This window comes from Olea europaea, chromosome 18 (assembly GCF_002742605.1).
Source record: "Olea europaea var. sylvestris chromosome 18, O_europaea_v1, whole genome shotgun sequence".
Classification (NCBI taxonomy): domain Eukaryota; kingdom Viridiplantae; phylum Streptophyta; class Magnoliopsida; order Lamiales; family Oleaceae; genus Olea; species Olea europaea.
Window position 1 is genome coordinate 687,038 of NC_036254.1, and position 22,355 is coordinate 709,392.

Consider the following 22,355-nt stretch of genomic DNA (forward strand, 5'->3'; position numbering starts at 1 on the left):
TTTGTCTCTAGATTGAATTTTGCATTACTCAGATGAGCTGATGTAATTTCTTCTTCGTCTTAGGCTCTAGATAAGTGCCAGCTTGGAGACGAGGTTCGCAAGAAGGCAGGCAAGCTTGATTCTTCAGGTTTTGCCTCTTCCACCGATTTATACATTCCAAAATTTTCTGATCTCGACTTCTTATTTCTTGGTTTTCTAATAAACTGCAGTGTCTGAGAATGGAGAGAATTGGAGTGTTGGTCAAAGGCAGCTAGTTTGTCTTGGACGCGTCCTACTAAAGAAAAGCAAGATTCTCGTGCTTGACGAGGCCACTGCATCAGTCGACACAGCAACAGATAATCTGATTCAACAAACTCTCAAGCAACACTTTTACGACTCAACAGTTGTAACAATTGCACATAGGATAACATCTGTGCTTGACAGTGACATGGTTTTATTATTAGATCACGGTATATATGACCTTATTATAGTGCCACAAATTGTTAGTCTCTCTGTTGTGCTACTTGGAATGTAAACATTTCGTCGTCTGGTGCAGGACTTGTTAAAGAATATGATATTCCGAAAAAGCTGTTGAAGGACAAATCATCTTCTTTTGCAAAGCTTGTAGCAGAGTACAGCATGAGATCCGGTTCTAGTTATGAAAATCTTGCAGAAAATAGACTACAAGATATCTCTTAACTATAATGATCATTATGATGATGAAAATCTGCAACAATAACAGCATGATGATGACGACGATGTCTCCATACTGCTAGACTTGCTTCTAGCCTTGAATGATCATACAATTCACAAGTATAGTTGGTGATCAGTAGACCTAAATAGAATATGTTAAACACATATATTTTATAATCAAGCATATATTATTGTGTACGCTATCTATCGAAAGAAATTTGAACGTGTTGAGCTTGTCAATTTTGTCTTGTTTTTCACAAATTTTTGTTAGTTTATAGGTAGGAAAGTTAATTTTCTTCCACAATAATCTTCCTTCGAAAACAAACAAATGTAAAAGGCTTCATTAGTGATTTTACTTACTAAAATCTTAATTCATGTGAGCATAAATCAATGATTTTCAGTAAAAACAGAAATCATCAAAAAGTAGAAGAAGTCAATGAATTCAGTTTGGCGTTAGAGTTAATTAACTTTAGTGATCGAATGAGTCAAAAAATACTTTAAGGACCAACAGTGTAACATAATTAACTTTAGAAAATACTTTACGGACCAATTTGAAATTTGAACACAAACTTCTTTGACTATTAAGTCTACTTAAATTTGTTTATATTTCAAGAGCTCTTCGTGAGGTGATAAAGGGTCGAGTCGAGTCGGTTTGATCCTTGAACACCCAAACACTACTCGAGTCCGCAAACTAGGTTGGCTCGGTCCTTTGGCTCATTGACCAAACGTCCTTGAGCCGACTTGTTTTTATTTAAAGAAGTTAATAAAATAAGTCCAAAAATGAGCCAAGCTCGAGAAACAAAATTGAGGTAAACTTGTCTCATACGAGCTCGAACCGCCTATGGATCAAGCAGGACGAACCCAGCCCGCAAGCCCACACTGAATCGGCATGTAGTCATTTCTAGCTCCTCAACATTTTTTTTCCTTATTTGGGCTAAAATATTTTAATCACGACCCGTTCTTTACAGCTCCAATTCAGGCCCATAATTTAGGGGATTGGTGGCCCATTACGGAGGTTGAATCTGTAATTTCGCATGTCTGCAACTTGTCAATGAGGTTTTGGCTTGAAGCAAAGAAGAAAAGGGGAAATCTACAGCAGAGCTCTCGGACAAGTACAGACAATGAGATTCTCATCTACTCAATTTCATCTCTTCAAACTTCGCAAGAACCCTAGATTATAAGTCGAGAAATTTAACATTTTTGTATTTTTTTTGGTATTTATTCGCGTTTTTACATAAACAATTCTATGGATGCAGCAAGCACTGCAGGAACCTCATTCTTTAATCGATTCTCCATCACTAATTCAAATCCCTCATTTCTAACTCTCTGTAACCCCCAATTGAAATTATCCCCAAAGTTTCCGTCCAAAACACTGCGATGCAGCATCAGTTGTACTTCGTTCTACAAGTCGAGAACTTTGTTTTTCAACTCGACTTTCAGTCACAACTCAGCAACTCCCTTACCTATACTGGAAGCAAAATATAGATGTTGTGGGAGTGATAATAATGCAGAGAACGCAGTTAATTTTTGGGAGGTTTTGGTGAGGAGGGTGTTTGTGATTGCAGCTACGGCAATTGGAGTGGTCGGGATATTGGGTTGCCGGAGAGTGTTAGCAATAGAGGGTGCTTTGAATGTGGGGTACGGGGTTTGGCAGCAGAGTTTGGTAGCGCTGAGGAGCTCCGGGCCTAAGGTTCTGCAAGTGCTGATGGTTTTTAAAGAGCAGGGATTGGTACTTGCTGCGCTCTTGGGACTCTCGGCATTTTTCTCCATGGCCGAGACCTCAATCACTACACTCTGGCCTTGGAAGGTATGGGTGAACTATAATAACGAATAACTGTTATCTAAAATTTCAGGTAAATTTTACATCTTTGATGTTACATGAGCTGCATCGCGGAGAATACAGCTAATTTAATATTTTTCATGCATTAGAGTTGCATTGATTAGTATAATGTGATATTATGCTGGCTGCAGTTATGCTCATTTCCATGATTTTGGTACCACTTTCATGTTAGAGTGTAAAGAGGTTTAAAGGTATGTAATGGGCATGTTTCTTGCACTATATGCTTATTGGTAATCTCGATGCCTTTTGATAGAAATCTGCATTGTTCAAAGTAAGATATATAGATCAGTTATACAGTCCTGAAGTAACTGGGAATGCTACGCTCCATTAGACGTGCTGGTGATGTAGATATAGTTCGCAGAACAATTTTTCTATTTGCATTTTACTTTTCTCGGATATGAAGTCATGTAAGTAACGTACTGCTGTCCACTGTCTTGGTTCATCTTCAAGAGAACTACCATTTCATCATATGGAACTTCAAATGGCTTAGTATAGAATGCATTCTTGTGCACTATGGTACAAGCCAGCCAATTGTTAGATTTCATAATGGTTTCTATTTAAATGGCTAGTTCTATGTAGTGTCTTTGTTGCAGAAACTTCAACAATCATGAGATATTGTCTGGAGTCTCAATATCATAGCATTTCATTATTGTCTTCCAATAAAAAAACATCCATCATTCTTGGATATTATAAAGTCCATAGGTGCATGACTGGCACTTTATCTCATACTGAATTTTACTTTCTTAAAAATGGATTTAACTGGTGCTATTTTGGTTTTGGGCCTATTTTTAATTTATTCTACGCTGCAATTTCATGGGAATTCAAATATTTGTTCTCCAGTCTATTTTTGAACGTTTCTTCTAGAAACAAGACTGGTGGATATTGTGATTGATTAGATCCTGATATTGTAATGAATCTCAGGTACGGGAGTTGGCTGAAAAAGAGTCTGAGAATGGTGTTTTCAAAATGCTACGCAATGATGTCACTCGATTTCTGACTACTATACTTATTGGCACCACGTACTGCTCATTTTGTTTCATTTAGCAGACATCGCTTACTTATTTTAATTATGAACATGTTTTCTTATTGTGCTTATTTTTCAGAGTGGTGAACATTGGTGCTACAGCACTAGTCACCGAAGCCGCGACAGCAATATTTGGTGAAGCTGGTGTGAGTGCAGCAACTGGAGTCATGACGGTACGTCTAGAATTTCTTTCTTTAAATATTCATGACTGTGAATTAGATGAGTTGCATTTTAGTGGTTCCTAGCCCAAACTTAAAAAACCAGTTATGTGTTTGGCATTTAAATGAGTTCCTTATTGTTTTCTTTAGAAAGGTAACTCTAGCTGGGATATGGTACATAAACATATGGACATGTTAATTCTTCTTAAATTTTGAAATAACACTGGAAAATTTATTGAGCCTCTCATCCAATTTTCTGATATGCTTACTTGAATATGTTAAGTTCGAATGTTAAAAGAGTGTTGTTTTCAGAACAGAAATGTATGTTGGAATTATTCTTGGCTCTATTCTTCTTTCTCTTGATGCCGTTATTGAGGCATGTGATGCATGAATTAACCTTTAGAAGTATATATCTACAATGTCTTCCTTTTATGAAGGTACTTTAAAAAAAAAAAAAAAAAAAAAAATTATTATTATTATCTCGAACTTGTGGTTCCAGTATAGAATGTGTTTTAAGGTGATTCTTGGTCCTGCCTCATCAAGCAGAAGTATATTTCTTCATTTTCTTTTTCTATAAGTGGTTGTTGAAAGAGAAATTTATTCCATAAACGATACCAGGTTACCATTTTGCTGCTCACTGAAATTACTCCAAAGAGTGTTGCTGTTCACAATGCCACTGAGGTTGCTAGGTTTGTGGTAAGTTTAGAGCTTGCTCTTTAAAGTTAGAAAAAGTTTCTGATCAAATTGCAGATATTTATTTATCTAATACTCTACGCCCTGCACCACTAGAAAAATAAATAAATAAATGAAAAATAAGGAAGATAAGATAAACACAAGTCTAGTGCAAAGTATGTTTTTTTATACATTTGATGAATTGTCATTTTTGACGCCTGTAGGTTAGGCCAGTGGCGTGGCTTTCCCTAGTACTGTATCCTGTTGGAAGAGTTGTAACATATCTGTCAATGGGAATGCTAAAACTGCTTGGTTTGAAAGGAAGAAGGTATGGTCTATCATAAATGATTTTTCCAGTTCATTGCACACTTGGTATTATGTCCTTTATTAGATTTTCTATTGCTAAGTTTCTTGTTCAATCCAATTAATTTAAAGATTATCTAAATGAAATTTTAAATTTGAGATATGAACTGAAAAGATAGGCAAGTTTTCTCCATTCCTAATGAGATAAGTCTGAACATGCACATTGAAAACATAAAGAGTACTGGATATAGGGTGTGAGATGTAGCATGTAATTCTTACTAATCTGGTGGAATTGGAGAAAAATGTTCATGCAACAATTGGCATTCTTATTCTTGTAAGATACATAAGCAATATTATAAGAATGGTTAGGGTGCAGTAGATGATGCTTCAAAGCCATCGTAGAACCAGATCTTAACTGCCTTGAAATTTTTACAAGAATAATGACAATACTAGTTTTTGTGAGTAAGCAAAGCTGCAAGTATTATTAATGACAGACCTTTAAATAAGTAAAAATACTGTCGTATGAAGTTATACAATAATGTCAATTTCCTTATGTCAATCATATCAAGAGGAGGTATAATTATAATTATACTCAATTCCTAAGTATAATCTTGTTACCCCATCAACTTAGCGTCATCTTTACCATTTGCTTCTGGATTCTGACTTCAGTCTTCTTGGTTTCTCATATTTCTCTGGCTACTTTGTGCTTGTGCTTGACCTTGTCCATTTGATGTGTTAGTGAACCATATGTTACTGAAGATGAACTAAAATTGATGTTACGTGGAGCAGAATTAAGTGGGGCAATTGAGGAAGAAGAGCAGGTAATGAAATGGGTTTTTTGTTCTTGTTATAATATCATCGTCGTCTGTCTTTTCAAAATATGCTTAAATTCGGGAAAATCCCAGCTTCAGAAATGGTTAGCAATTGGAAACTTACCACTATCTAGTATTCAAAAAATCTGCAGATCACTTCTTTAAGTTGGCAAATGTGTGATGCTTGTAATCTTGTAATTTCATGGTACTACTTTTAATGTCAAAGGTACTACTGTCATTCAAGACAGGCAAATCAACTATTTTACAATAAGTTGAAGAGGGTTTTGGGGTGGGGGTGGGGGTAGGTAATTTACTGGTTTTAACTTGCAAGGAAGTTGACTGATTTCAACCACGAGGAACTAATCTGCAGGTTCCAACTGCTGGGGTAATTTTCAGTGTCCCCTATAACCTATCGTAGAGACTTCTTGTTTCTATAAAATATTTGGCAAAAGAAAGCTGGATAACATCTTTCACCGGTTCTCAAGATGATGAGAATTATATGAGTTTTAGTTATTAAATAGAAGAATATGTCTAAGGAGATTATAATTTTTTACCTCGTAGTAGAGAAGTAGAGATCTATGAAGGACAAAATTATTTCAGTCCTGCATTTCCATTAGTATTATGTATGGAGCACAGGATACTAAAGCTAAAACCGAGGAAAAGAAGAGAACTTTATCTCAGAGCAAACCTTCCAGTTAAAACTGATCTACCAAGATCGTGTTCCTCCCGTTCCAAGTGTTCAAAAGCTGCAAACCAAGCCACTTTTATAAAACCTCTGGTGAACAAACCCTAAATTCTTGATTGGCTTACGACAGAGTACCCGAATAAATACGTAGTTCATCAAAATCACCATAGAACTCATCTCACTTTTTTTCTAGCTAATCAACAACTATTAAAGAATATGAATAGACTTCTTTTGCTGATAACAAAGGTATAGGAATCAGGATTGCTGTACCTTGCAGTTGCAACACTATTCTTCACTTTTCTTGCAAACACATGGAAGATACAACACCATAGTAGACACTGCAACCATCTGGGCCTTCTGATTGCATTTGTACTTACTGTGTCGCTCAATAAATTTTTATATGTTTTTTTATGCACTGACTGAACTGTCCAAGTCATCAGTTGTCTTCATAACATGTATAATGGATTTATAGAGCTCCATCCTGTTCTTAGTTTCCCTGCATAAGAGTCTAATTATTATCTATCACAGGATATGATTGAAAATGTGTTAGAGATAAAAGATACACATGTTAGAGAGGTGATGACACCTCTTGTTGATGTTGTTGCCATTGATGCCAGTGCAAAATTAGTTGATTTCCATAATTCATGGGTGGATCATCAGTATTCCAGGTATGGATGGCTCTATCAGCTTGTTGGTGCTTATTTAATCAGTCTAAGAAGTGGATGGACATGTTTGCAGGGTACCTGTCTTTGAGGAACGTATTGACAATATTGTTGGTATTGCATATGCAATGGATCTTCTTGATTACGTGCAGAAGGTCTACTATTTACTATTTTGTATCTCATCCAAAATGTTGTTTCTGCATTTTTTTTCTGATTGTACAAAGAAATCTCTCATAACATGCAGAATTATGTTCTGTTTGGTTTTGAAGGGGGAACTACTAGAAAGTTCTGTAGTTGGAGACATGGCACACAAACCTGCATACTTTGTTCCTGGTAATTAAATGACATTGAGTTTTTTCATTCTGAAGTCACATTTCCAATCATATATTATTGCTGTCGTGTACATATATCCTGAGAACCTTAATTTTTGTTGGTCACCTTAGGGACTATAGTTGATTCGTATTTTCATTCAATAATAATTGATAAAAATAGTAGTATATTGCTGCCAGAAAAATTCAAATGAAAATGCAGATTAAATGTTGCATAACAATTACGAATTCTAAGCGGAAATGCCACAAGCTAAAAAATTGTATGATTAAGGAACAAAATTTTTTGCACAAGCTTCTTTGTTGTCTCCCAGTCCCTCAAACCTTGGATATGATTCGTTCTTGAATATGTATCTAGTTTGCATTATGTAGAAACAATTTTTCCCTGAAGTCGATATCTATGCTTTTAATGTCCAAATGCTATACAGAATGTTCTTCAAAGAATTCACCGACTTGTTTGATTATTGACTGATTTATTTTTATTGAATCTCCTAATTCGTTTTCCGATCAGTGGTTCTATATTAAAACTGATTAAGTTGGACCATATGTGGTAATTCAGATTCAATGTCTGTGTGGAATCTTCTTAGAGAGTTCCGCATCAGGAAGGTGCATATGGCTGTTGTTCTCAATGAATATGGAGGAACTGTTGGAGTAAGTCATAATCTCCGTTTTGTTTATTTATCAAGAATTGTACAATTTCTTGGTATGTAATTGTTAATTCTCCAAACCGAATTTGCAGGCTTTTGCATTTGAATTATGCGTTTGATATCTTCTTTATGCCTTATACTTTTAACAGATAGTTACCCTTGAAGACGTGGTTGAGGAAATTGTTGGTGAAATTTTTGATGAAAATGATTCAAAAGTAAGGTTAAAGTTTGAGATTTTTATTTCATTTTGTTATATTACTGATATTGTTACTCCATTGTTGATTTTGAATCCATTTCATGTCCCTACTTCTAAATTTGCACCATCAACAACACTCTTTTACTTCTATAGTTGTAACGTGGATACAGCCCCATACCCCAAGAGATTTTTGTTTGACGGCTGACCAGAAAAATGTTACTACACAGCACCAGTTGATGAAAATGATTTCAAATATTGATTAGGGAATCTAAGAACTTCTGCTTCACCTATTAAATTTTTCAAGCTCCATTGTCACGCACTAACTACAAAACAAAAGAATTGTAGGGGAAACATTGGCCAGCTCCATAAGTACATTTTTAAGTCTTGTTTTATAGGTAAGGGGTTATCTGGTGTGACATATGGCATTGTTTGAGAAACAGTAGATGCTGTCAAAGGAAACTAATTCCAACCAAGGTGTTAGCAGAGTCAATACTTAGTCCACGTTTGGTAGTAATTAATCACAAAAATAAAATTTTGATCGTTATTTTACTATTCCAACCATCATTTTTTTATTTCTTCACTCACAGGTGGGACCCACCTTTCTCTCTACCAGTAAAAAAATCAATTCTCATAATCACTACCAAACAGGCCTTTATTTAGGACTTGTTTTCATTGTATTGTACTTCACTTGTACCATAAAATAGACTTACTGTACTGAATTTGGGACATCTCTCATTCACCACGTTGGTATTGGCATCAAGTTTATACTTCGTTTGGAGAGTTGTCAGTCGGTTGATAGATATCGAATCAAATGACAGCGAAGTTATCCACTATTCTAGAGTGTTCCATAGTTAATTAGCAAAAGGGTAAAAGGGTAATAGAAAGCTAGTGGATTATCTATAAATGGAAGAAGGGGAAATTGGGATGGGTATTCAGAGAATTTGTTTAGAAAAAAAGTGAGGAGAGATCAGGCCTCTCGAATAGCCTAGCTTTGTCATTTTCATCTGCCATTTTATTGAATAACAATACATATTTCAGTTTATATTCTTCCATTTTATACAGCAATTCCTAATATACAACAGCTAAGGAGTGTTTCATTTGGCAACCATAGCCAAGTTCCTATCAAAATGGTATCAGAGCGGTTGAGATCTAGGAAAATGTCTCTTACAGATCAGGTGGTAGCCTTGGAGATGAGAATTGATGGAATTCAAATGGAAGTACAAGAAGGCCTGGCACACTGAAATCTGAAATGAAGAAGGTGATGGCTATGATGATGGAGAAATTGGATTTCATGATAAAAAAAATTGGAGGGACAGGAACCAGAAAAGGAGGGAGGATTGGCCGCTACTTCACCTAAAACCGCTCACACCTTTGAAATTCCACTTCACCTAAAACTGCTCACACCTTTGAAATTCCACTTAATTCTGATGAAATTGGGAAAAGCACAGACAACTGAAATCGAAGCAAAGAAACCACTGTCAAAGGAAGCCGAAGATTAATTGAAAATTTATCAGTGCCATTGCCGGTGATATCAGATGCAATGCTGGAGGAGAACTTTGCTTTGTTCCAGTGGTACACCAAGTTTGGCTTTCTTAGCTACCTTTGTACTGGAAGCTGGATCATCCGAACTTCGTCAATGAGGAGAAGCCGTTGGTCATGAATGAAGGAAAAATGCCTGATACTCAAAGGTTAGGCCAAAGTGTGGAATGGGCTCAAAGAGTTGAGGACTGCATTAAAGCTCTACAACATGCCCAATTTAATTCATGCCCAAATAGAAGAAGAGGTAACATTCCAAGCCCAAATATAAATTTCAACTCTCACGCTTTCCCTTATCAGACGACTTGCGTTCCCAATCCAACACCCATTGTTGTCCCAAATCCTATGGCGGTTACTGTACAAATCCTACGGTGGTTACCATACGTCACGCCAATGGAAAAAGGTCCTCCAATTGAAGGATTCAACGAAACTCAAGTGTCCATGAAATCTATGGTGAAGGCATTCCGAAAAAGAGGACAAGGGGTGTTACTGGAATCAGGGAGATTGGGAGCAGAAATTGAAGAAACCGAGACTGAGGTTCCCAGCTTCCTTGCGCAGGTACTGCAACAGAATCATCCAGTTTTCAAATGGCCCAATGAGTTGGCTGGGCTACCCCCGAACCCACCCCTTGAAATTCCAATCAAAACTGATGAGGCAAGCGTGCGTACGGAAGGAAAGAAGGGCAGAGAGGAGACTTTGGGCGGGGGCAATCACGATCAGAAGCTGTTGGAAACCTTGGTCAATCCATTGGAGACATTGCCAGAGGGGTTAATTAAGCGTAATTTTGCTGATGGGTTGATAGCCAAGTTATGGGCTGAAGACAGAAGGTCAAAGCCTCACGGTTTGGGCCAAATTGTGAAAATGAACCAAAAGATGGAAGACAAAAATAAGTCTATGAAGAAGACCAACTCAATTTACAACCCATATAAGATTAAAACAAATACCCACAGCCCAAATCCAAACGCCCAATTCAGTCCGGTCCACGCACCAAATCCGGCTGCGATCTTTCCATAATCCACAACAGTTGCAGTGCTTTTACTGATGATGGTGGCCATAGGAGAGAGGGAAAAGGTGGAGCCTCCAAGGATGATGAAACTCCAGGGGCAGATTGATCAATGACTTAAGATCATGATAATTGACGGTGCAATTAGCTACAATTTTTCCCTGGGCCATCGGGTTCAAAAACTGGAATGCCCGCAAAGGAGTGCGACTGGTTATAGGATTTGTATGGATAACATTCTAAGTGTGGGTGGTCAGCGCCAGAACTTTTTAACTGCGTTGGGATTGAAATATCACATTTCAGCATTTGCCTTGGTGGGGATTCTGACCGAAGAAATGATTCAGTTATATGAAATTTCAAATTTTAAATTTGGACCACACCTCCACCTAGAGGACAAGGTGGATTTCGAGGCGGCGGTAATGATAGATATCCAATCAAATGGCAGCCAAGTAATCCACTATTCTAGAGTGTTCCATTCCATAGTTAGTTAGCGAAGGGGTAAAAGGGTAATAGAAAGCTAGTGGATTATCTATAAATGAAAGAATGGGGAAATTGGGATGGGTATTCAAAGAATTTGTTTAGAAAAAAAGTGAGGAGAGATCAGGCCTCTCGAATTGCCTGAGCTTTGTCATTTTCATGTGCCATTTTATTGAATAACAATACATATTTCAGTTTATATTCTTCCATTTTATACAGCAATTCCTGATATACAGCAGCTAAGGAGTGTTTCATTCAGCAACCATAGCCAAGTTCCTATCACCGGCTTTGCATGCATATGTTGAAAATTGAAGTTTCTTGAATGGAACTATAAATAGTATAAATGTTCCAGTTTAGATTTGTTATGCTAGTAATTCAACTTCTTATAGAGATACTTGAGGAGCATTACGAGACAGAAGATTAGGTTAAGGATTCATTTTATACTTGAAATCTGACTGCCCTTAAGATATATTCCTCTTAATATTCCTTTTCTTTTACTGCATGGCAGGAGGAAATCCAGAAGAAAACTGGTTATATTGTTATGCGTGCTGAGGGCATATATGATGTGGATGCTAATACATCAATTGACCAGCTTTCTGAAGACCTTAATATTAAAATGCCAGAGGTATTCCATTTTACTCTTATTGAGTTTGACCGATTGTCCTGGGAGTTGAACCAATAAGCCTAAAATGGATTCTCCCTGGGTCGATGCCCAGGAAGTTAATGGGGAAGGACTGTAATCATTGGCAATATGTTTATGCTTGTTCAAATCCAGCTCAGCCCAGTTGGTTCACCAGAATAAGCCTATGTATGGCTCATGTTTATAAACTGTTTATAAATACTCAAGTCACCTTTTTCCACATATTTTGAGGAGCCCGCAAATATTACCTACTTATTCACCACTCGTTTCCATTTATTTATAGTTTAAATGTTTATAAAACACTTGCCAATCATGCTTTAACGTGCATACTCACTGATACACACTACCAATCACTAGTCAAAGCCTGCTTTTAGGCATTCAAACTCATTGGTCTATGTATATTGTTTGTCTTTATTGTTGAGAAATGACTAGAGACCGTGAGATTGTGATGATGTCCTTCACATTGCACATATATAACTTCTTTAATATTGAAAATTCTGTGGAAAAGTAATTGACATTTGCAATTGTGGAATACAATTGTCTCTCGATGCTGCTGTTATTTTTCCTATACAGTGGAATAATATTAATTATGAATTTGAAATGAATTATGCCATTGGTCTGTTAAAGTGTTGACTAATGACTGCTGACATTCTCCTCCATCCATTCAGGGCCATCAATATGAAACGGTGTCTGGTTTTGTCTGCGAGGCATTTGGATATATCCCAAGGACAGGTGAAACTTTGAAAGTGGTACTTGAAAGAGCAAATAGAGAAGATCATGGTGAATATAACGGGGTAGAATCTGAACGACAAGATGAAAAAGAAAAGACACAAATTTTTAAGCTGGAGGTATGCCTTTTATTTTTGTTACCATTTCTGTAAGTTTATACATGGCAGGCGATGGTTTACAGTGCTTGCTCTCTTGCTCTATTACGTAATAGGAATGTAAGATGAGTTCATTAGAGTATCATCTCCAGCTGTTTGATGTTTGGTCATAGGACGCTACTTGTACACCTTTTTCAGTTCTATTTTATTTTGAATTTGTCAACAAAGAAAAACAAAACCTTCTCCGAATCACCAGGTGGATTTCTTCTAGTGTCCAATTGAATGCAAGAAAAGAAACCTTGTTTGGTGGGCAATTGGTTCTTGATTTAGAATTGGATTATTTGCAAGTGAAGCATGGATATTATAAATAGCATATGTTGTTGCTTCTCCAGTTCTGCCTTTAGTGGGCAATTATACATGTGAAATCAACCAACGTGTATATTATGAGATCTTCCCTTCTCTAACTGGTTCTGGATCTGTTCTAGGCATCAAAGCTTCATTTTTGTAACTACCTCGAGCTTAGAGACTGGTTGCCATTTCTTCATTATTTGACGGTTATCTAACAAATAGTGTGGTGCAGGTATTAGCAGGAAATGCCAGAAAGGTTAGTGCCATTAGATTCGAACGTATAAACCACGACGATGCAGCGTCAGAGGTAACACGCTTGGTTCCTAAAATCATGAAAAGGAGTAGCACTGAAGACTTGGATAGGCCAGAAATCAACGAGGTTCCATTTCAGGAGATAGCAGATAAACCTGGCTTCTCTAATAATTATGTAAATTCTGTACAGGAAGACAGTGTTGATCACTTAAGTAAACAGTAGTTGATTTACTCCATTGTTTCCATCTTTACTGGAATGAAATGAAAGTAGAGAGAAATTTTGTATATTAAAAAAAACAAAAAAAAACAAAATTGTTATCGTGTATACTCAGCTAGCATGTGAACTTTTTAGAGATGGAGAAGTGTCAACGTCTAAGTCGTCTTAGTTGGTCTGTCCATGCAACCTCTATGCTTTTTCTCCTGACTGCAAATTATAGGAGAGGTGGGTTCTGGGGAAGATTTTCTCTGTTGCAGGATTACTCAACAACGCAAGAATGTCGTTGGAGGCATTGCAGATAATGGCCAGCTTGTTTTGAGATTCTGTGAGCAAAATAAAGAACTCTCCCTTTTGCTCTGCTTCTGCTTGAAGTGCAGTTGAAGAACATTGAAGTTGGAGGGGAGAATGACTTGAGCTGCTCTGCCAATCAGCAACTGAAGTAGTAAGGTGGTGGACTTCTTTTTCATGGGCTTGTTAAATATTCCTAATTATGAGATTGTTATATTTAGAGCTATTGATTCACAGTTTTATGCTGCTAAAATGAGAGAACCGTTTAGACTTTTTGACTGTTGAAAACTTGCACGCAGTGGAAATATCCTTTTGAGTGCATGCTCTTATTGTAGCATTGAACATTTTACTTTTTATTTTATACTTTCAATTACTGTTCGAACTATGTACCAAACTTAGTGGCGTGTCCTGTAGACTTGAATGTTATTAATGAAGAAAAATAAGCTACAATCTCGTTCATTATACTATTTGTTCTCGTTTGAAACAATGCATTTCTATTGTAATTTAGAATGTTCCCAAACGTGTTCTTGGATTTATAATATTGATTGTCTGATTAAGATTCCAGTTTCGTGCATTTTGGTCCTCTGTTTGTTCATTTCAAGTCTTTTTTATTTGCATGACAGGTCCACAACTTAAAAAACCTGATTATTTTGGGGACCAATTCTTAAAATTTTTGTAGCTACAATTTAATTTCATCCAAACTTGTAGCTTCTACTAAATCAATCATGGTTTAATTCACTAATACTTTTTCCTTTGTTAAGGCCCTTTTGGCAGGGATTTGACAAGCAGACTATGAAGTTACTTCTAGATATGTTACAATATCTTTTGAAAGAAATTTCTCTACAAGAAGTATAAGCAGAAGGCTTGCAAAATTGGCCCTTGGTTTATTTTCATTAGAATTGATTCTAGTAGTCTTTCCTGTTAAGTATGTAGATCAATTTTGGTGTTTGGATAAAATTAATTAGTGTAGGATTTAATAAAATTTAAGCTAACTTTTGGTGGGGTTGAAGGAGTGGTTTCAGGGGCATTAGAAGGGAAAAACAAAGACCAAGTGGTGGTGATCGGAGAAGATGCAGCCGGAATGACTAGCTTGCTCAGAAAGAAAGTCGGCCGTGCCAGCCTAGAAATTGTGCATGCTGTTTAATTATAAAACTTACACGTAGTGATCTACTTGATAAAAAGCTGGGAATTATATATTGGCAAAATATGGACATGAATGAACAAAATGGAAATCTCGAGAGTTCACATCCAAAGCTGACTACTATATGCCTTATTGGAAGAAACTCGACTTGACTTTATGCATTTGTTTAGATAGTTCAAGAATTTGACTAAGGGTTCAATCTCGAGTTGAGATTTTACGTCCAACTTTTACTATCCAATTTGTTGTNTGTTTAGATAGTTCAAGAATTTGACTAAGGGTTCAATCTCGAGTTGAGATTTTACGTCCAACTTTTACTATCCAATTTGTTGTCCACCAAATTAATTAGTGGCACAGCATATTTTAAATTAACGCGTCATCAATTTTAATTTCAAATATTGTTAAAGATACTCTCACATGATGATGTGTCAATGTTTAATTGAGTGAAAACAATTAAGTGATAGACAGATTACTTAACCGAAACCAGATCGGGAGACAAAAATGAACTACTATGTTCAGCAAAAGTTGGACAGCAAACTTCAGCTCTTCGCTCTCACCCCCAACAACTGTGGTGGGTTGAGCTCGAAAATTTGCTGCAAGTAGCCTTCAAAGGATTGAGACCCCATCATGTACAAACAAATGGATCGCGAATATGTAAGATGGATTCAAGAACAAATTCTGCATCAAAAGACAGTTCAGAGTTCAGAATATAAACTCAATTCATTTAGTAAAGATACTGCTAACTGTATTTATTTAGCTATTCAGTCTATTATCGGTTTCACAGAGATTCTGAACATTTTTTCACTTTCTCTGCGACCTGCATATGTACCACTAAGTACTTTCTTTCATAGCTCGACTCCTATATTACATCTTCTTTCTAGCGATGAGCTCTGTCCTCTTTCTATGGTGGGATTTCAAAAGCAAAAAAGTATTGGACTTCGTATATCAATTTCTTCTTTCCTACCTCCTTCAGCCTGAGAAATTGGGATGACATGCTTCTAATGTTTCTTCTTCGCCGATATATGTACTTGCAGCTTCGATTTGATTTGTAAGCAAACCAAGTAGAAAGGAATAAGCAGAAAATCCATGACTAAAGACAACGCCACTCTATAAACTGCGCAGTTCTTGCGTGTTCTCTCCTATTTATATGACGGCAGAAATGCTGTTAGCTAATGCAGATGCAAATGGGCTATCAGGGAGATTTAAGTCCTTGATTGCTGCAAAAATGGAAATAGTGAGTGAGATAATCGTATTCTCTAGACGTTCAAAACTAAGAAAATTAAGGCTAAACAGCACAAAATCCCCCCACCTATTGGGCAAACTGCCGAAAGCCCCTCTACCTGTCATAAATTTTTATTGAGAAAATGGACGGTATGAGAGTATTCCACACTAAGCATTTCAAACAAGGACGTTTTATGCTATTTCAAAGGTAGGGGGTTTTTCAACAGTTTGCCCAATAGGAAGTGGGTTTTGTGTTGTTTAGCCGAAAATTAATCTCATGCGTTTCCTGCTCACCACAGTTGGTGATCCAGTACATGGGGTTATCAGGGCTCGCAGAGCCATTGTTAAGAACATCAAGCAGATAATTGAGTTGCTCTGCCGATGTAAATTTGGAATTATCTATCCAAGTTTGATTTAGTAATCATAATATTGTGCCTATGTATATAATCGTTATCTATTCACTTGTTCTCGTAAAAGGAAGAGACAAGAATACCTTCAGGTGGTTTTAGCTCGTCCAGGGAATAACCCATGCATGACTGACCCACCAGATGTTTGCCTGTTAGCTGGAGCTGTGAAAGACGCAGTGCCTCAAGTTCAAGGGCCTGTTCATGCTCTTCCATAAGCTGCCTTCTAATCATCCTAGAGGATTCCCATCCTGACATTGACAGAAGATTCATTACTTTGTGCAAATTAACAAGAATAAAACTCTCATCTATTAATTAATCGCACGGTATTTAAGCTAGAAATAGCACTTGGGGTTTGCACCAAATAACTTACTCTCTTGAAGCTCAGAGTTGATACCAAAATGGTGTGAGTGATAATGCATCGGATGCTCAAGTTTTTCCAGGTACTTCCTATAGTCAAGAGGAAAGAAATGTCAAAGAGGCACACAAAGACAGGGAAGGGGATTATTCTTGAAACAGTAAAACTATTGATAAATCATCGTCTTCAAGTTTCTGTTTAGGTGAAGTGACAGACCAACTGGCAAGTGCTATTAGGTGAACACAAAATTATGGTCATCTCAATTGGAAAATGAATCTGCAAATGAATAGGCAACCAGCAGTGCATTTGTTCAAGAAAATATTGAGCTAATACCTTTCGACAAGCTTTGACTTTTCTCTGTAAGGTTTCACAAGAACGCGAGCCCCACAAACATAATGTGGATTGCCCTTGGACAAAATCAACTTCACAGTGTCTGCACTCACAAAAGTTACAAAGCCAAACATCCGCTTGTGCTGGCAGGGTATTCTCACATCTTGAACTGGACCAAAGGTACTAAGGAAAAGAACCAGAAAACAATTAGAACTTCAATATGGGGAAGATCGAGGGCAAACATGAGAAGCAACGCGGAAAAACTGAGAGTTCATTACTTGAAGTAATTTGAAACGTCTTCCTCAGTAAAAGTGCTTTCAGCTGGGAAAGTTAGATAAATTTGATGTGAACCACTAACAATGGGGCCAGGATCATTTCTTTCACCCCGGATGTCCATATATTTTGGGGCATCTTCAGCCAGTATGACTGCATGCTGCCCATGAGGCCTGCGTCGTGAAAATCAGAAGAAAACTGTTATTTAATAGAGTATACAAATAACCTGACAACATATAAGGTCCAAAACTAAACCTGTCGATAAGCCGAATACTATTTTTCAGTCGAGCAAGAAGTTTTGTCAAACTATGGCCAGCTTTACCATGTCTCTGGCTTTCAGTAAGATAACCTTCAGCTTGCAGAGATCTTCCATATCTCTCATAGTACATCATAGGCAGAGATGCAATTGAAACCGGATGGTCTCTCCAGGATTTCAATAACTCAGTGATTTCAAGTTCCAATTTTTCGAGGGACCCGGCCAAGAAAACATGATCTTCATTAGCAGCTTCATACGAATTAGGACCAAACATATGTGAGTAGCTCTCTGGGAAAGATTCTCCATGAAGATACCTACAGTTACTGCCATGCTTACAAAAACCCTTATTGAAATAGTGACAAGTCTTAACTGGATATTCCATTAGGCTTGAAGAATTTCTGCTACCCCTAATACCCATCTCATTAAAAGTAGCTTCTGGGCAATAGAAATCACTTAGAAAACCTGAAGTTCCGGAAATCACTGGTTCTGAGTGATCTTCCAAACCAATATAATGGTTTTGGAAACCATATTCTTCATTAAGTGAATTGGTGTATGGTAAATGTTTGAAAGAAGAATTAGGCATCAGCTGCGGCTGCTCAGGTAATTCCCAACAAGGAGCTAATTTCTTAAATATAGAACGAGATGAAAAGGGGGCAAACTGAAGGGAAGAATCCAAAATAGGACTCGGCATGGAAGGAGAAATTGGAGGTGAAAGAACTGGCGGCGAAGCAAACATAAAAGCAGATTTTATCCTTTTTATTAAGTTTTGGATTAAGCAGTCAGGTCCCAAAGCTAATCTGATCATTTCCTGGTCTGGAAGGTCTTGCAAATAAATACACCCAATAATCTTCCTAGCAACATGTTCAGGTTCCAATTTTGAGATTCTGTCATGCACAAGCTTCGCAGCCTCGAAAGAATTCATTTTACCTCTACTAGCTGCATACATATAACAAACGAAACAGTCACGAATAGAACATTACTGATACATAAATTTGAAAAAGAAAAACAAAAAAACCTTATTCTGAACAAACATGGGAGAATAAATTCAATTGCGGATCCTGTGTAGATCTCAACTACAGGAAACATAGTAAAAGATTCAATATTCTGCTTGAAACCACAAGTCCATGCTTTAAATTCATACAACCATTAAAGGAAAAAATAACAACAAAGAACTAAAGCAGAACTTTTTTCCCAAAACAGGAAAAACTAAACATTAATTGTTTAACAATAAATCATAAGAATTAAGACTAAGCAATCCAAAAAGGACTTTCTTTAGGACAATCTTAAATAACAAAAAAAAAAAAAAAAAAAATATTATACGAAAAACCCACGTTAAAGAGAAAAATCTTTAAATCTCATGCAAATCTCAGAACTCAAAATTCTTTACCAGCAAAACACTACTTTAAACACAACCCATAAATTAAACATAAACAAAGAACAGAAATATCGAACATACCTCAAGATCTTGTAGTACGAGGAAGAAAGTCAACTGTAATTCTTCGTTAGAAGGGGAAAAAAAAAAATTTAATCTTTGTCTCTCTATTCATCCATGTTTCTTCTCTCTCTAGTTTTCTCTTCTCACTGTTTCACTCTCCAAGTGCCTCAAACTCCTCAGCATAAACAAACAGAAACCATCATAATCTGCCGAAGCAAAATGACAAGAAAATGACGCTTTAAATGGCAATATGGCTGTGCCTCTTCACTGCTACATTTGCAAAATATAAATTTATTTTTCTTCGAATAAATAGATAATACTTATCACTTTTTCAGTTATTTGTTAAACAATATAGTGAAAGTGAAGTTTTTAGAATTTCCAGCTAATTTCAAAAAAAAAAAAAATCCCTAGATTTACGATATTGTTGATGCCAGCTTGAAAATGGTATTACAAAATTAGCCCTGACAAATTACCAAAATCCCATGGAATATTAATTCAATTTTCGGAAGTTCCAATGTGGGGAAACTGGAGAAAGACATGTCGGTCCACGTACATCTGGTGATTGAGAGGCGAGAACGTCAGTTTCGTCTATACATTAACGTGGTCCACTCTTAGTGCCAACCGTTGGATCGTTTTTTCAAGATTTTTGTTGATCGAAGCAAATACAAGTTTATCTTTTCTTTCATTTTCTTCCGGCTAAGTGCAAAGATTTGATTTTATATAATTGGTTGGCTATGGGCCCATGGTTTCATCGACTATAATATATAAATTTTAGTCATGGGCCCCATTTCACTTGATAGATTAATTTATCTACACCCATAGTGTTATTTTACTATTTTTTTTTGTTGACGACAAAAATGTACAAACATTATTAACAACGAAATATAACTTTAAATTTATATTTTTCGCCACAAAAAGACAATAGTCATATTTCCGTACAAATAAAAGAAACAAATATGGGCCCCCCGGGGCACAACTCAACTGGTGGATCAATCAACATTATCTTGCTTCCAGCGACAGGGTGGAGAGTTCGATTCCTAGTGGGAACCTGCGGCCAAAAAATTTGGTATGGAGCAATCACTGTGGAGGAGGGTCTCTTGTGCGCAGAAGTGTACAGTCAATGAGTGAACATGTGATCCAGTTGAAGCATAACTCGCGATTTACCCCCTCTAAAATTCTAGGGGCAAGGGTCTTGGGGTCCAGGATTTAGTCTAGTGTAAATTAAGATACCTGGATATCAAAAAAAACAAAAAAACAAATACGGGATCCGATTAATTTCAAATTTTGATTAATGTTGAGTCAAACGAATGGACCGATTTTAATAAATAAAATAAAGAAATAATCGAGGAGAAAATAAAATAGGGGGCATTATGGGTAATTGGGGGATATGATTTTATCATTAACGACCTTTTCAAGCGGCAAAATCTTAGGGATATAAATTTGACTAAATGAGAGGGAGAGTAGTTTTCCTACCCATTTTCATTTATTTTTATTTTTTTCAGTTTAAGATTTTTAATTTTTTTAATTAAAAAAGGAGAGAACAGAATTTGAAAAGGTTTTTAGGAGCATGTTTGGGAGTGATTTTGAGAATTGATTTTTTGACTGTTAAGAGAAAAGTGGGGTCCATCTATGAGAGAAGAAGTCAAATATGACGATTGAAATAGTGAAATAATGATCAAAAAATCATTTTTTTTGAGAAAAATCGCTCCCAAACAAGCTTTAGATATGGTATTAAAATATCATATTGATAGGGCCATTAGTTATCACAATGTCCAGTTTTCCTGCTGAAATTTCTTATTTTCGTTTTGACCCCTGCAATTTATGTACTTTGGGTTACAAAGTAACTGATGTTTGACCATCCACCCAATTAGTACATTTTTATTTTAATTTTTTATCAAACAAAATGCTTGTTTGGCTTTTTGTTTACAATTGATCAAATTATTTTTTTATTTCCCCTATTTTAAGAATCTTAAAATACTATTGCTTAAGCTAGCTTCATATATTAAATATGGCTCAACCATTAAGCAAATCCACCCAAGGGCTTGCTTTTCACTAGTTTTGAGTATTTTCGGGTGACATTGTTTTATGAAAAGTTGGAAAAATCAATGCTTATTAGTTTTTGGGGGGTATGACGTAATTTGTGTTGTATTTCTCAACTCATCAAACCGATAGATTTTTGCCATTTCAAAATTAGCCTCATAATTATCTTTATTTTTCTTCATCTTATCTTAATATATTAAAAATGACAGGTATGCAGCAACCTATTGAAAGCAACAATAATTAGTCCAAAAATAGGAGTGATATTATTTAACACTATCGATGTCAAGTATAAGTTTAGGTGGTAACTACATAACATTAAATGATATATTCACTTAATTGCAAAGTAAAAGTATTCGTTTAATTGAATATATCAACTGTTGCAATCTAAATTGGTGCTCTAACACCATTTGTTAGCATTATTCAAATGACAGTACATATACAGCCCCCTGTTTGGTGAGGACTAAAATTGGGTTTTCAGAGAATTTTGATAGAGGTCAATGAAATATGTGGTTAAAAAGTTGTGAATCCCATAAAATATTTGGTTAAAACTAATTGTTGACTTTGATTTAGATAAAAACCTAAATTTAATTTTTTACCAAAAATGGGCATAGTAGAAAACGATTGGTTAGACTATGTAAAACCATATTGAATTGTGTGTGTCTCTATATATATATATATATATATACAGCAACTCACACACTAAATCATCTCTTTGTATCACCTTCTTTGTGAGTAGAATCATCTATTTTTATCAAGAACATCATAGATCACTTATAGTAAGAATATGATAAATTACAACTTCTTGATCGCCTAATTGTGTTAAGATGTTCCAAAATACACCAAATTATGCATAATTTTCATTTCTTTGTAAGTCGCCATGTGTGCAATTTGAATCTTGAAATTATTCTAAAATACGAAAGACTTTGTATTATATATTATTTAAAATCAGTTTTACAATTTAAGTGCTAACAAAAATTCTCATTAAAAAAAAAAAAAGGAAAAATAACCAACAAATTTAAACTCTTTATTTCATAGAAATGGATGATATAAATTTTTTTCAATTAGATTAATTGTATTCAAGATGAGAGATGTCAACTTAATAATCTTCCCTTTAACAAGGTTAAAAAATCACTAAAAGTACATCTTTGGGTACAAGTTGGGATAGGAGCAGAGTCATTACATCAAATAGGAGAAATCAACTAAAATCAAATTAACTACTTCACGCTTAAGTGTGTTAGATTACCTAGCGAGAAAATTGAAAAATGCCACTAACAAACATCTTTAGTTTATTTTATTCTTTCTCGAACATTTAATATGAATT

General features: G+C 35.9%; 2 protein-coding genes and 1 long non-coding RNA gene across 3 annotated transcripts; 2 read left to right on the forward strand and 1 right to left on the reverse strand.

Annotated features, from left to right (window-relative positions):
- The first annotated feature begins 37 nt into the window (after positions 1-37).
- Positions 38-915, forward strand: LOC111366429. The gene is made up of 3 exons (XR_002697649.1): positions 38-127; positions 210-449; positions 536-915. It is a non-coding gene; the product is annotated as an uncharacterized LOC111366429 (long non-coding RNA).
- Positions 916-1,736: 821 nt separating this feature from the next.
- LOC111367057 (putative DUF21 domain-containing protein At3g13070, chloroplastic) lies at positions 1,737-14,043 on the forward strand. Its single transcript, XM_022987751.1, has 14 exons — positions 1,737-2,479; positions 3,434-3,531; positions 3,616-3,709; positions 4,313-4,390; positions 4,591-4,694; positions 5,409-5,490; positions 6,695-6,834; positions 6,905-6,983; positions 7,098-7,161; positions 7,714-7,805; positions 7,951-8,016; positions 11,519-11,635; positions 12,319-12,498; positions 13,055-14,043. Exons 1-14 carry the CDS (start codon positions 1,919-1,921, stop codon positions 13,295-13,297), a joined length of 1,998 nt encoding a protein of 665 aa, XP_022843519.1. The 5' UTR covers positions 1,737-1,918; the 3' UTR covers positions 13,298-14,043.
- Positions 14,044-15,357: 1,314 nt separating this feature from the next.
- LOC111367058 (zinc finger CCCH domain-containing protein 18-like) lies at positions 15,358-19,300 on the reverse strand. The gene is made up of 7 exons (XM_022987752.1): positions 19,016-19,300; positions 17,559-18,495; positions 17,309-17,476; positions 17,034-17,213; positions 16,716-16,792; positions 16,432-16,593; positions 15,358-15,934 (listed from the first exon to the last, which is right to left on the reverse strand). Exons 2-7 carry the CDS (start codon positions 18,479-18,481, stop codon positions 15,861-15,863), a joined length of 1,584 nt encoding a protein of 527 aa, XP_022843520.1. The 5' UTR covers positions 18,482-18,495; positions 19,016-19,300; the 3' UTR covers positions 15,358-15,860.
- Between the last annotated feature and the right edge of the window lie 3,055 nt (positions 19,301-22,355).